The sequence below is a fragment of the Thermobia domestica genome, chromosome 9 (genome assembly GCF_964235325.1).
Source record: "Thermobia domestica chromosome 9, izTheDome1.hap1.1, whole genome shotgun sequence".
NCBI lineage: Eukaryota > Metazoa > Arthropoda > Insecta > Zygentoma > Lepismatidae > Thermobia > Thermobia domestica.
Genome location: NC_137462.1, coordinates 59,057,428 through 59,072,793, shown reverse-complemented (window position 1 = coordinate 59,072,793; position 15,366 = coordinate 59,057,428). Strand labels below are relative to the sequence as shown.

The 15,366-nt window shown below is 35.9% G+C and overlaps 1 protein-coding gene across 3 annotated transcripts in view; it reads left to right on the top strand.

Annotated features, from left to right (window-relative positions):
* Positions 1-15,366, top strand: part of LOC145694680 (beta-glucuronidase-like) — a 353,601-nt gene that overhangs the window by 305,970 nt on the left and 32,265 nt on the right. For all 3 annotated transcript variants that reach the window (XM_081771182.1, XM_081771183.1, XM_081771181.1), the window contains one exon: positions 13,339-13,482. In XM_081771182.1, coding sequence (XP_081627308.1) covers positions 13,339-13,482 — 144 coding nt within the window. The remainder of the gene's footprint in view (positions 1-13,338; positions 13,483-15,366) is intronic.

Sequence of the window (15,366 nt, the reverse complement as noted above, 5' to 3'; positions counted from 1 at the left end):
CTAGTAAACATATTAAAGGCGGACCAACGCTACCTCATATGAATGAAAGTTCGGATTCAATCCCTCATAGCAAATTAGAACAAAATGTACAATTGAAGCTTATTGATATGTATGTTAATCAACTTCCGATGTGCGATGCTACAGTGCCCGACCAATTGTATACCTTTTTAGTCCAATTGAGTGAATTGGACGAGTTGAACATTTTTCCCTTCGAATGTTTAATGTTGGCAGTGAGATCCAGGATGAGAAATCCTCTTAGTGATGTTTTTACTGAAGCCTGTTCTTTAGCAAGCGCTTGGGACCCTGTATGTAGGTACGTTGTTCGGCAGTTAATTTCTGACTGTGCTCAACATCACCTTATGGTTACTAACTTTTATCGTCCCCAAGCTTCATGTGAACGTATTAAGGATTATGTAAAGAGGGTGTGTACTAGTGTAAAAATTTTAGATCTTACAGTGGGTGAAGAAAGTATATTGCGTGCAATTGCTTCGGGTGTTACTCCCAGTGTTAGGGAGAAATTATTCTATGCTGGAATCCCTAAATCCATGAGAGACTTTGAACAATTATTGGAACAGTATATGAAGCATGAACTTTATTCTCTGCAATTCAATAATTCATTTCAACCCACATCGTCTTCTATGAGAACTGCTACTGATAGTGCTTCTCCCTCTTTTCAAAAATCTAGATCGGGGCATTATTTTTCTCCAAAAGATGGTAGAACTTTTCACAATAAAGATAGTGCTGCGCGCTAGTCTTCCTTTAATTCTATGAACACAAAAGGACATTCGTATAATACCGAAGGCCAGGGACGCTTCAGTACCATTTCACAAGAGACTAATAGAGGTGTTTATGTGTTAATTAAGCTGTTTAGTAAACAATATCATACTTGTATAGACTCAGCATCTTCAATCAATTTAATAAATAATGAGGTGTTTCAGTTTTGAAAACAAAAATGAACTTAAAAATTATTCCTAAAACATTTAAAGGAAAGGCAGTTAATAATACCGAACTTGTGTTAGACAAGTGTGTACGATTCAGTTTTAAAATACAAAACAAACTTATTAGTGTGCGCTCATTTGTTTATCCAGAACTTGAATTTCCTGTTTTATTGGGTTTGGAATTTTTGAATGATGCTCAGTGCTACATGGACTTTAAGAGTAAATCTTTGAAACTTCAACGTTATCAACTGTCTATTCCCCTACTTACTGGAATAACAACTCAACTCCCCCCACCCTCCCCTGGATCTTTTTCCAACATGGATACTGGTGTCTTTGATTCTACTTGCAGGAAGTCTGTCGCTGAAGGGCACCCAATACACGCTCTTTTTGGGGATGCTGTCACCTCAGATACTTCCTGCGCTGTTCGAATGTTTAACAATGCAGAGGATCGTCGATCTAAGGCTACAACTGTTTATTCTGTTGCTGGGGCACAGTGGAAGGATTCACATTCTCGGCTATCTGAGGGGAACCTGATTCCTGGCGTTTCTGGTGAGGTGGATGTCCCGGTAAGATACGCCACTGATATTCAAAAACAGCAGGTGAGGTCTTTATCTATTAATAATTATGAGAATCGAGAGTCCACATGTTCAGCGAGTGCTTATCATTTGCCAGCAAAAAATGAATGTTTATCAACAAAAAGACAAAAGAAAAATAACAGCTGTTTTCCTATACACCTGTTTGTGCCAGACATTCAACCAGTGGAATACGAAATGTACTGTTGTAGTGTTGATAATGCAGCCAACTTAACTCCTAGTGTTGATATAAATAGTATTATAAATGGTGTTGATAAAAAGTTGCTTGTTTCAAATCCTACATTAAGTTCGTTTGTTCAATATATGTGTGATGAATTTAAGGAAGTTCTTACTGATAAAATAGGTAAGGTTACCAATTTTGAATATCACTTAAAATTAAAGGATAACACTGTTGTTTGTGAAAAACAGTATCCGCTGTCGAAAGCTCACAGAAATGAGATGAGAAAATTTATAGAAGAATATAAGCGTAATGGGGTCATTGAAGAAGCGAATTCTGATTACCGATCTCCTTGTTTCATTGTTAAAAATTCCAAAGGGGAAGGTAGAGTAGTTTTAAATTACGCGAAATTAAATGAGCATTTAACGGGGGGCAATATGATCTGTCCTAATGTAGAAGAGTGTATGGCTTCACTAGCTAACGCTAAGATAATATCACATATTGATGCCAAACGGAGAGTTTTCATCAAATTGTCCTTGCTGAAAGTAGTAGGGCCTATACGGCCTTTGCTTTTGAGGGAAAAGCCCATGTGTGGAATAGAATCCCTATGGGAATAAAGATAGGAAGTCAAGCAATTACTCGTGTTTTGTATGATCTGCTGGGTGATCTAAAAGGAAAGGGTGTTGATTTCTATATTGACGATATTGTCCTAACTTCTTCTGATGTAGAATCTCACAAGAATTTGTTGCTTGAGGTATTTTCTAGATTGCGTTCTAGAGGGATAACGGTTTCGCCTCAAAAGTGTAAGCTGTTTCAAACTTCTATTCAGTATTTGGGTTTTTTGTTTTCTGATGGTAATGTTTCATTACTCCCTGAGCGTATTGAGGCGATCCGTCGATTGCCACCCCCCCCCCCCCCGTTGTAGAAGAGGGGTTGAGAAATTATTGGGAGCTCTGGGGTATTATGCGAAACATTGTCCTAATTATTCGGAAATAATGTCTCCTATTACGGAGTTAAAATATCCTAAGAAAAAATTTGAGGGGGGGGGGCTAGGCAGGTTGATGCCTTTAAAAGAATAAAGGAAGCCTTTGAAGAAAATATAATATTAAAGGTTCCTGATTTTAATAAGAGATTTTATCTTCAGGCAGATGCATCTCTAAAATGCCTGGCTGCGACAATCTCACAAAAGGCAACTGATGGTTCAATGCTTCCTGTTGCTTTCTACTCTAAACGTTTAAAGGAGGCTGACGCTAATCGTACAATCTTTGAACTGGAACTGCTTAGTATCTTTAATGCGGTGATTAGATTTCAGCAGTTCTTGGTAAATGAATTTACTATCTTAACTGCAATATGAGTTTGGTACATATGTTACGCAATCCTCAGAAAATATCTCGTCATGGTAACATAATTCAGAGACTTTTTGAGTTCAATGTTAAAATTGAACATATTGCCTCGGGACAGAATTTAATACCAGATTTTCTCACCCGTATATATGACACCAATTTGTATGATGTGTTAGATGAACCACTGGATGAAGATGTTTATGTTAAGAATTTTATATGTAGTTTGCGAGATTTGCCTTTGGCCTATGGTGATATTAGGAATTATCAAAAAACTGAATCTGACACGAAAGATTTATATCAACAAGTGGCTAATAATGGAAATAAGTTGGGTGATTATAGAATAGAAAATGGTATTCTTTACCAACGAACTAAAGCTCGTAATGTTCAGTATAAAATATTGTTACCCTTGTGTTTTAGAAATATGATCATGAGTTACTATCATGAATTTCAGCTAACGGGCAATCATATTGGTTATTTTAAAACTTTATGTAAAATTCGTAGGATTTTCACTTGGCCGAATATGATGGCTGATATCAAGTCTTTTGTAACCACTTGCCATACTTGTCAAATTTCGAAACCTAGACTAGCCAAACCTCAAGGGGAAATAATATCTAAATATAATAAGATTCCTAATGGGCATCTATTTCCCGATTTGGCTGGTCCTCTCCCCACTAGTTCTGGCTATTCTTATGTGTTATTGGTACTTGATAACTGTACACGTTTTTTGCATTTAATTCCATTGCGGAAGGCCAATAGCACTACTATTACACGCGAATTATATAACATTTTTTGTAAATTTGGTTTCGCGTTTTCTCTCACTACAGACAGGGCTTCTTATTTCACAAGTTATACCTTCAGGTCTTTCCTGCATGGCTTAGGTATTAAGCATATACGCAGTTCACCCTATTTTCCTGGGGGAAACGCCGTGGAACGATACGTGCAGGTTTTGAAAACGGCTATCAGACGTTATTTTCATGACAAACAAGACAAGTGGTCGAGTTATTTGAAAGAATTGCAATTTGGCATTAATGCGGCAGTTCATTCAGAACTTAAATATAGCCCGTTTCGTTTGTATATGGGAAGAGAACCCATTGATCCCTTAATGGCTAGGTGGGATATTTCTGATAACGATATTGTAGCTAAAGATGCCAAGGATATTTGGTCTAAGGTATTTCACAATATGGAAAAAGTATGGAATGAACGAAGACGAATTTATAATAAACGAGTAACTCCAGTAACATTTTCAGAAGGGGATAAAGTGCTGTATCGCTCTCATATTCTGTCGTCTAAGAAAGATGCGATTAGTAAATCCTTGTCGCCCTTATGGGTTGGGCCCGTGGTTATTGAGTCGTTTTTGAGTAATAATACAGCTTTGTTATTCAATGAATCTCAAAATAGGAAGTTTCCTTATCATGTATCGTTGTTAAAACGCTACTTACCTCGGATGCAGGTTAATGATCCTTAAGGTTTAAGAAGGTCTGGCATGACTACTAGATATATAAAGTTCAAATATAAATATGTTTCTCTGGTTTTGTTGTGTTAATTGCACTGTATAATTTGTTTTTGTGGCCACAAAAATGTCAAAAATCACCTATAGGTAATACTTATTTCATTTGGATATATTTGGTAGTTATTTCATTTACTATATATATGTATATATATATTTATGGTTTATATATTTTAATGGTCTATTTTCTGAATAAGGTTGGTATCATTCTGGGCCTGAAAAAGTTCAGCCTGATCACCTGAACTTTTTCAGACGGAGGAGGGTGATATGTAATGTATTCAGAATATAGTCATTTATAAAATATTATTATTATTATTATTATTATTATTATTATTATTATTATTATTATTATTATTATGTTATTGTTCCCTTGCTTTGGTTATTATTTTTACTTCACGGCATTGTAGTTTTGTTTTACGAATTTAATTTTTCACTTGTTATCTACTGGAGCATGCTGGGAGTTTGCTGGCTCGCCATGTAAAAATTCTCAGATGCTTCAGTTGACGTAATTGCCTGGTGAGTTAACTTCATTTTTTTTATAGCTCATCAATTATCTATAGTTTTGGGACAATATAATTGAGTCTTGCCAGTAATATACGTATTGCAGATAAGTTTAAATATATACATATATATTTATGTGAATCTTACGAGTATTAGTTCATACATTTTTCATACATAATAATTATAATTATTTGTCATTTTTTTATCTTTTGGCTGACGCCATTTTTGTAACAAAAAGAAGAAGGACTATTGTGTCCTCGTGGTTAAGGTAATTTTGAACAAAACTAAAAATATTACATATCCACAACTTAGAGTTGACAAAACTAAATTGCGTTTAGTTTCTTGTTGAATATTTTTGATAATTAAAGATTATATGTACAATTGTTAATTTTCGACTTTTTTAATATTTCTAAAAATCAGCAGTATAACCTCTATAGTATATAAAATTCATGTATGTATTTTGGCCAGAAACTAAATTAGATTCTCGGGAAGTTAAATAACTCATCCAGATGTGTGGCTGTTTTGTCTCTCTGGCCTTACAGCCTGCTTTCCAATACATGTGTGGATTTATTCAATTTTGTCTTGGGTGGGTTGTGGGGGTGGAGAGAGGAAATGGTTACTTTGGTTACCTCAACCATAGGTTGGTGGGCAACATGGGAATTTTAAAACTTTTCTCTCGCTTGGGAGAGCTGCTTTATATTTTGATAAGGCCTCTTCTTCGTAACCGGATCTAGATATTCTATCATTGGACTTCCTCTTCCTGGTTTTCTTTCTGCCTGTCCCTCTATAAGCACGGTAATCCAATGGAGTTTTGAATAAAATGACCAAGCATGCTGTTTGTTCTTTTTTCTATTATCTTCATGGTCTGTCGTCCTTCATTATCTTCCTTTAGTACGCCTTCATTCCTTTTCCTTTCGGTCCATGATATGCGCAGCATTCTGCGCCAACATCACATTTCAAATGCTTCCAGCTTGGATATTTCAGCTTCTCTCAATGCCCACGTCTCTGATTTGTAGAGCCACGCTCCGTACCAGAGTCAAAATAAATGGTTTTCGAACATCCAACGACACGTTTCTTGATGTTAGTAGTCCTCTTTTACTATTGAATGCTTGTTTAGCCTGCGCTATTCTGGAACTTAAGTCTTTTTCACTTCTTCCGTCCAAGGATACTAGACTTCCTAAATAGGGGAACGTATTAACGTCCTCTGTTTCGTCTCCATCTATCCATACGTTTGCCCCTTCCTGTCTTGTTCTTGTGCACTTTATCACTTTGGTTTTCTTCTTATTTACCTTCATTTTGCATGTTTTTTCCCGTTGGTCTTTCAAGTTTGAAAGCGCTTCCTGCAATTCCTCATCGTTCTCCGCTATCAATGCTATGTCATCAGCAAACCTTATTGTGCTGAAAACCTGACCATTTACTTTTACGCCTTTCTGGTTTTTATCAAAGAATTCTTTCGTAGCCTTTTCTATATAGACGTTAAACAGAAGAGGTGAAAGTCCACATCCTTACCTCACTATTTTACTTATTCTTGCTTCCGTCTGATCTCTTCCTATAACAGCTATCTGATTCATATAAAGTCGGTATATTATTATTCTGTTTCTGTAATACACTTTCAGATTCTTCAACACTCTGAACATGATATTCCAATCTTTGTCGAAAGCTTTCTCTATATTTACAAATGCTATCACAATTGGTTTACTTATTCTGATGTGCTGCTCCATGATTAGCTGTAGACTCAGTATTTCTTCCCTTGTTCCCCTTTTCCTCCTGAATCCAAACTTGTCCTCAGCCGTTCTTCGATTTTCCCTTCTATTCGTTGTGCGATAATTTTGCACAGTATTTTTGATGCATGGGAAAGCAAACTTAACGTTCTATGTTTTTCGTATTTCCGTGTGCCTTTCCTCTTCGGGATAGTTACCAATATGCTTTTCTCGAAGTTTTGGGTATTTATCCTGAGATGTACACTTCATTAACAAGATTAAATGGTTTCTTCTTTGTAGCTATTCCGAGATTCTTAATCACATTTGTTGGTATTTGATCTGTTCCTGGAGCTTTACCATGTTACATTTTCTCCAAAGCATTGTCATATTCACGCTGTAAAATTGATGGTCCTAATTCATTTTCATCGACGTCTTCTTTCTTTCCTATCTCATTTTCGTCCACTCTGTATCCTTTGTAGATTTCTTCAATGTATTCCTTCCATCTTCTTGTTATCTGCTCCTCTTCTATTAGCGTTGTTCCGTCATTGTTTATGATAATGTCTGCGTGTTTCTTTTTCTCACCGAACTGTTTTCTAACCTTTCTATATGAAGTTTCTATATTGCCTTTGACTACATTTTCCTCAATTTCTTTGCATAAATGTTTATCCAGTTTTCTCTGGCCTTCTCTACTTCTCTGTTGTGATTTCTGCACCATCTGTATTCCTCTTCTTTGTTTGTTATTTTGGACTGTCTTCTTTGCTCCATATTTTTACTGTTATCCAGGGTTTATATTGGGTTCTCGTTTCTCTTCCTATGTGCTCGTCGACAGCTTTTGTAATCCCTGCTTTCATAGCTTCCCATTTCGAGTCGATGTCATCACCTACTAAATCTACATTAGACGTCTCTTTGTATGTCGCACTTGCAAATTCCTTTTTCATGCTTTCATCTCTTCTTAGCTTGATTGTGTTCCATCTTTTGTTTGGTGCTACCACTCGTTTCCTCTTTATTCGGAGTTCGCTCTTCATCAAAATTAAATTATGATCTGAGTCAACGTCTGCACCTGGGTCACTCTTACTGTTCTTCACTTGATTTCTAAATGCTTGTCGGACCAGTACATAGTATATTTGATATCTTTCTTTGTCTACTAGTCTTGTTCATGTGTATCTTCTTCTTAGTGGTTGTTCGAACAGAATGTTCGTTAGTCAGATTATTTCTCTTGCAGAACTCAACTAATCGTACACCTCTCGCATTCCTTTCTCTTAGGCCGAAATTGCCAGTTACATTCTCTTCTTTGCCTTCGCCGACTACTGCGTTCCAGTCGCCCATGATGATTAAATTGTCCTGGTCTTCAACTTTCGTCTATACTTCTTCTATTTGCTCATAGGTTTCTTCTACTTTCTCATCTGTGTAGCTTGATGTAGGCATATATGTTTGGATTATCGTCATATTCCTCGGTTCGGTTGCTATCTTCAACATTATTATCCTTTCATTGTATATCCAACTGCCTATAACTTTCTGTACTATCTTCTTATTCAAGACAAAACCGACGCCTGCTGTACCGTTTTCAGTTCCTGAGTAAATCATTATGAAGTCCCTGCTCCACATGTCTCCTCCATCAGGCCACCGAACTTCGCTGATTCTCAAGATATCTATCTTCATGCGTTCTATTTCTTTCTTCAGGTTTTCTAGTTTTCCACACTGTAACAGCGATCGCACATTCCAGGTTCCTATCTTGCAGGGGTTTCGTTTGATGAGGACCGAGGAGGCACTACTGTGTTTCCCTCCACTGCCGGGGACGACCCTCTGTGTAACAGTAGTGTCGTATTCCCTAATATTACATTCTCTTATTTCTTTTTCCATGTTGTTTTCTAGGGTCTGGGTAAAGTGGTGGTGTCCCAGTCCTTCCACCTCGCAGTGAAACAGCCATAGAGGACATTCTGCCTCTGGCTGTTTTTGTCCACCTCTGAGCCTTGCCGGTGTCAATCATCTTCAGCCTCAGTGTGATTATGGTAGAGCTGCTCCCCACTACCAGGGAAGCTCTCTGATAGCAAAGCTATCTCCGGCATAGCTCTTGGAATCATTAGAGCACACCGCGCCAAGGTGAAGATATTGAGGGAGGGACTCTAGATATGAGGGATAATACATTCTACAATCCGCCAATAGTAACAGAAATACAATCTATATTTCTAAACGTAATATGGTTCGTGTATGATGACAGTGTACAACATAGGCGATGAAATTTATTTCTTTTTTCAATGAGTGCCCACGCGTTACTAATTATAAAATAAGTCACAATGCTTCGTAACTTTTTAAAAATATTTTTTAACAGATTCAATACACTACTGGTTTCCAAACTGGAGAGGCTACCTCTGAAACGCATGAAAGAAAATCAAGACGGCACAGATTACTGAAATACCATGAATTGCACAATTATTTTTACACTCTAAAGGCGTCAGATTCTTTTTCTTTTCAATCACGATTAGCTAATCTTTGTATTGAACAAACCAGGGGTGTCATTTCAGATTTCGCTTTGGGAGGGGCGGCAAGAGCACCACTGACATAAGACTCTTAGGTTTTTTTTTACTTAGTATATTAGTAGACAATCAGTTAAAGTATATGTATTCTTCAAACTCTTGGGGGGGGGGAATTGCCCCCTCCTGCCCTCCGTAAATGATGCCCCTGGAACAAACTTCCAACTAAATATTGAGAATTCGGTTTACTATTCCAATATGTACTCTATGGAGACAAAACATGGACATTACGAAAAAACGATGAAAAAATTGGAGGCTTTCGAAATGTGGGCAAAAAGGAGAGAAAAGGAGAGAATTAGCTGTGTTGAACGGAAAACGAACGAGAAGGTGTTAGATATAGTAGCAGTAGGGGAGAAAAGTACAATTTTAGATGTAATCAAGAGCAGGAAGAGGGAATGGTTGGAACATTGGCTGAGGAGGAACTGTATTATGAGGGACGTGCTAGAGGGTATGGTGGAAGGAAATAGGGGGAGGAGGCGAAGAAGACTGTAGTCGAAGGAAGGTATTAAAACAGAAAATTGCTACGTCAAGACGAAGAGATTAGGCGAGGACCACCCTACATGGAAGCTTCTCAATTGCAGCAAGCGACCTGCCAATAATGGTAGAATAGCTATGATGATCATGATGATGATATGTTTACCAATATTGGCCAAAAAAGAGAGACAAAAATTAAAATAATAATGATTACAATCGAATCTCTTAATATTTTAGAATAATTTGAGTGAAAACTGAAAACGACTCAACTGTCTATGTCTTTTGTTTAAACTCAATTTAAATAAATACTTTTGACCTATGTTAGAAATACAAAACAACGGCATCAAACTCCAAGTTATTTGAGATAATAATAATAAAAAAACCTCTCACTTGTGAATATGGATTATTTATTGTTGTATAATGTTATATCGCTCAATCCTCGATGAGCCATTTACCTAAGGGGGCTAAAAGTTATATAGATAAACAATTATTCAACGTACAAGCATCCGCCCATGAAATCAAACTTGCGGTCACATGCACTAATCTTTTTTTGTCAATATCATGAAAATGTTATTTCGATATTAATTTTATGAGCACACATTAAAAATTTCCAACAGATGCTTGAGCTTGGGAGCCAAGGCCATACCCATGTAGTCGGCTCCTATTGTATTCGGAATTGTCGATGTTCAATACTACATTTCTCTTTAGCTTTGGAATAAGAACTCCTCTAATATGTTTTAAAATGAAATGAAACATCTAGTTTAATGTCCCACATTTATGCATCTAGGCTATGGAGACGGCGGTGGTGATAATGAATGAAATGGTGGAACGAAATGGAAGAAAGTAGGACAAAACGGGAAAATCCCGAGAGAACCCACGCACATAGTGTTTGTCCACCAAGAAAGTCCAGATGCCGCAAGCTGGGATTGAGACAGGTCATGCATCACCTCATGCATCAGAGGTGAACGCTCTACCACTAAGCCACTGCGGCCTTAACATGTTTTAGTTCACTTTTCGCTTATCCGCTTCTTATGCACACAACTATTCTTCGTATTTTTGCATAGTTTGCACAACTATGAAGACTCAGGTTGGAGTCCAGGTGGAAAGCTCATGTGGTTCGGATCACACGTTACGCTATATTTCGTCTCATATAGCTTCGCTACTGAAATAAATGAGTTGATTTTGAATTTAACGTTAATTCTTGGAGAACTCAGAAATTTAATAATAATAATAATAATAATAATAATAATAATAATAATAATAATAATAATAATAATAATAATTTGGCTTATACGAGTATTCCCATCCGACCTATGCATAAATATAATACAACTACAGAAACGAAGTTTTTAGCAGCATTAGAATATACTACAAAATATATTATATATTCATATGCGGCTTTATTCATAGAGTACTTTAAGGATAAAGGGGCTAATATTAAGAAGCACTATATGGGCACTATATGGACATTTTCAATCCACAGGAGAGGAATATTTACTTGCTTGCATGAATTTACGAAAGTTTAGCCCTAAAGGATTGTGAAAAGGACAAATCCCTATTGTTTGTTACCTTTAACATTGTTGGATACTACTGTATATTTTCAACTCGCTCAACTTCTCACCTATATATATTTAATGAATTCCTTCCTGAAGCACTCATCAATAAGATGAGTGCTAGAGAACGGTGTGCTTTTTAATCAGAAATTTGAGGGACGACTTTCGAATATGACGTCTTGAAACTTCTGTGAATTTCATCTGACTTCTAAAAACAGTTGGTTAAAATTCGAATTCAAGCCTTGTTTCAATTTGTTCTTCCATCCATCTTATTTGTTCCCGATTAAAGATCTTCACTTTAGGTAGTATAGGCTACGTTTGAGATTAATTACTCTCCATTAAATGTATTAGTTTTCATGTTTTGCGAAGGAAAATATAAAATAGTTGTAAAGCAATAGTTTGGTAATATGTGCTTCTTCTACTCTCTGGAAAGATTGTTAGCACTAGTGTACGTAGATTGAGGGAAAGGTAAAAATAGGTAAATAGGTAATAGGTAAATAGGTAATGGGAAATAGGTAAAAGAAGAAGGAATTTTTCGAGCGCAATGCTGATAGGAAAATAGGCAGGTTGAGTTACAAACTGAATTTTATGGCCTTCTGTTTATTCTACTTCTTTGAAAACAATCCATATATATCTAAGTCATGAGCTTCAATTAGTGTTAATCACGTGACAAGACGAGAAATAAGGTTTCTTCGTCTCGTTTTCGCATTTTTTTTAGAACTTATGTCTCGTCTCGATTTTCAAAGGATTCTTTCTTGTCTTGTCTGAATTCTCGAAAAGCTTTTCTAACTTCGTCTAAATGTCTCTTTACTTTTGAAAGTCGATTAGCACCCAGGGTCATTTTAATCAATGTTCACACTCAAACAAATGTACGTACATGTCGGGACAGCGGTTGCTCACTGATAGAGCGTTCCCCTGTGGTGTATGCAATGGTGCCCCCCCTTATGTCCATGACGCACCCCTCCAATTGTCTACCCGTAGGTGTTCTTCCATAAAAAAATCTTCTTTTCGATTAATTTTTACACTCCTTCAAACATATTTATACAGATTTTTTAACCCCCCCAAATATTTCAATGACGCACTTTGCGTCATAGCCCCGCCTTGTGGGCACCCCTGGTGTATGGAGTTTCTAGTTCGATCTCAGCCCGTGCCAAGTGGGGCTTGTGGTGGACATACATCGTATACGTGGATTTTTCGTGATTCTCTCGTTTCCTCCCACTCTTTTCATTCTACCACTTCATTTACTTCTTACCATCGACCTTTCCTTTATGCTACACGGAATAATAGTGGAACGTAAAATTGAAAGATTTCATTTAAATGTAAATGTCGATCAGCACATATCACAACTAGTTATAACTGATTTTAACAAGGCATATTTTTGGAGTATATATGAAATTCGTATATACTGACTAAACCTCTATCCTTTTATAGGTATAAGTAATGTTACAGAAATAACAGTATCTAATCAATGAAATATCAGACAAAAATGTTCTATTAAAAGTTAATTCATGTGGATAAAATAAAATAAAATTTCCGTAATAACGAATAACTGAAATTCACATAAATAATAATTTAAACAGTTAAGTAATAGTTTTGCGTAAAAAAAATTAAGCGTAAACAATTAAATCATGTAATGACATACGAGACAAGGGTTTAGAATATGACAAAAGTTTAAATTCAGACTTCTATTGTTTATTTAACCTGTAACAATAAATGAAATATTTCGTTTATTATAAAGTAGGCCTATGGGGTAAATTAATAACAATTTATAATAAACTAATGACAACAGTAAATATAATTAATATTAGGGCCTATTGCTGTAGTCAACCGCAATTGTAAACTTAGAAATAACAATATTCACTCTATGCTTAGAAACTATAGGCTTCGATTCTCTTTTGAAATTGATTTCTATAAATTTTGAGTTTGTATTACAATCGTTGCAGTTACTTGATGCTTTATCTTATATTTAATTGAAAAATAATGTTGCAATTAATCTGTGGATTATATTTTCAGTAATTTATATTATCAACATATATTACAGGTCTTTCCAACAGAAACTACTAAAGCACCATCTATCGGTGATGAAAGAATTGATAGAAAGGGATAAAAATCGACCAAGTGTTGTCATGTGGTCTATTGCTAATGAACCACGATCTAACAAAAAGGATGCTGGGCCATATTTTAGGTAGGTTAATAACTTTTAGTAATACTCTAGGGCTACGTTCAGTTAAAGTGGTTCAGAAGTACGTAAAAAATAGAAGAGAGGAAAAATGAGTTGAAGTAACGGAATTGTAATTGATTTCTGTGTCATTTAAGAATGGAATACTACTACATGTATGTAGAAATGAGAAATACAAAATGCTATAAAGAGTACGTATTTACAGGAAGCGCACATAAGGGAATATTTATACATATATGTAAATAGTTTGTTGTAACCTAACCTCCTAAACTAAACTAACCTAATATTAACAGAAATAAGCGAAATTTTATCATTTTTTCCAAAATAATGCTGGACCTCTTTAACTAAATATATACCATTCTCTAACTGTATGGATTTGTGTTAAGCGCCGCAGAGTAGGTTCAAGAATATAAGACCTAACCTAACCTGACCTGTCTTAATATGCTGGATTTATTCTGCAGCACAAAAGCCGAAAATTTTCGTTGAAGTTACCACAGCAGGTTCTTGTTAACTCTGACTTACGTGTGTCGCACTTGAAATAATTTGAACAATTATTTCCTGATAAATACAATTATTTACTAACTTGCAACTTGCCTCACAGTTTCAAATACAGAGCACTGTTACGACACAGGTCACGGGACATCTGGGTCGCTGAGATGAAATTTTTCTAAGTCGCCTCTCACACGCGGTTTGACTCGATGACCCAGACTGACTATGTGACTAGGAAGAAGCGTAAATCATGTCAATTCTTTCTAGGAGTAGAGCATTACTGCATAATTTTATAGGGATTAACGATACCCACTACTCGAGTTCGAATATTCACGTGTTCGATTCCCGAATATTTATAATGAAAATACCATGTCTTTACTATTTCCAATATAATATAATCAGAGCCCGTCAAAATATAGCTCTTATTTTCTTGAAATATGGCATAGCAAAATGGCTTTTAAAAATTAAAAACATTGCTTTTATATATATCTTTTATTTAAAATATGGCTTTTATGTACAGCTTTTATTTTTCCATTACATTCCAATACTTACATATTAAAAACTACAAATGGCCATTCTGTGAACAAATATCATTCTTTATTGAGCATTGTAATCAAATAGTGTTCAATGTTGGCTGTTGACAGACACAATCTTCTGTCGTTGAGTAAGTACTTCAACTTTGAAAAGGAACGCTCAACGTCTGCTGATGTCACTGGTGCAAATTTGCACGAGAGCACGTCCAAATTTGTCCAGTTATCTGGAAGTGGTTCCAGAGTGTTGGATCCTGCTAGTGTTTGAGCCACTGCTCGCAGGGGCTTCCATCCACAATTTCGTTGCAGAACAGCTTTCATCTTCTTGTTTATTGTTTCGCCTACAGGGCCAGTCCATTTGTGCGATGTGAACTTTTCTACCTTTGAAATGGCTGTGGATAGTCTGACTCTGCAGTTCCTCTATTGTTTGTGGGATCTCACCGTAGTTGTGTTCTATTGAGATGAGCTGTCTCTGCAGGAGGGGATTCTGAAGAATACTCTTAGCTTTCTTCACACATTCAGCATCCTCCTCCAATTGATCCACAACCTGAAAAATAATTTGGACATGTTCTAAGTTAATCTTCCTTTAGGTTAGATTACAAATTGTGATAGATCTAAGGATAACAATGAAAACATTTCCCTCTTATTATTATTATTATTATTATTATTATTATTATTATTATTATTATTATTATTATTATTATTATTATTATTATTATTATTATATTTATAATTTCTTCAAGTGTTTTAAATATGCTAAGATTTGATTAAGAAGAAAGTAAGAAGTCATTTTTGGGGTAAGAATTTTATCTCTTAATGGGCGATTCATGCGTTACGCACGGAACATTTGTACAACAAACTGTTTTCCAAA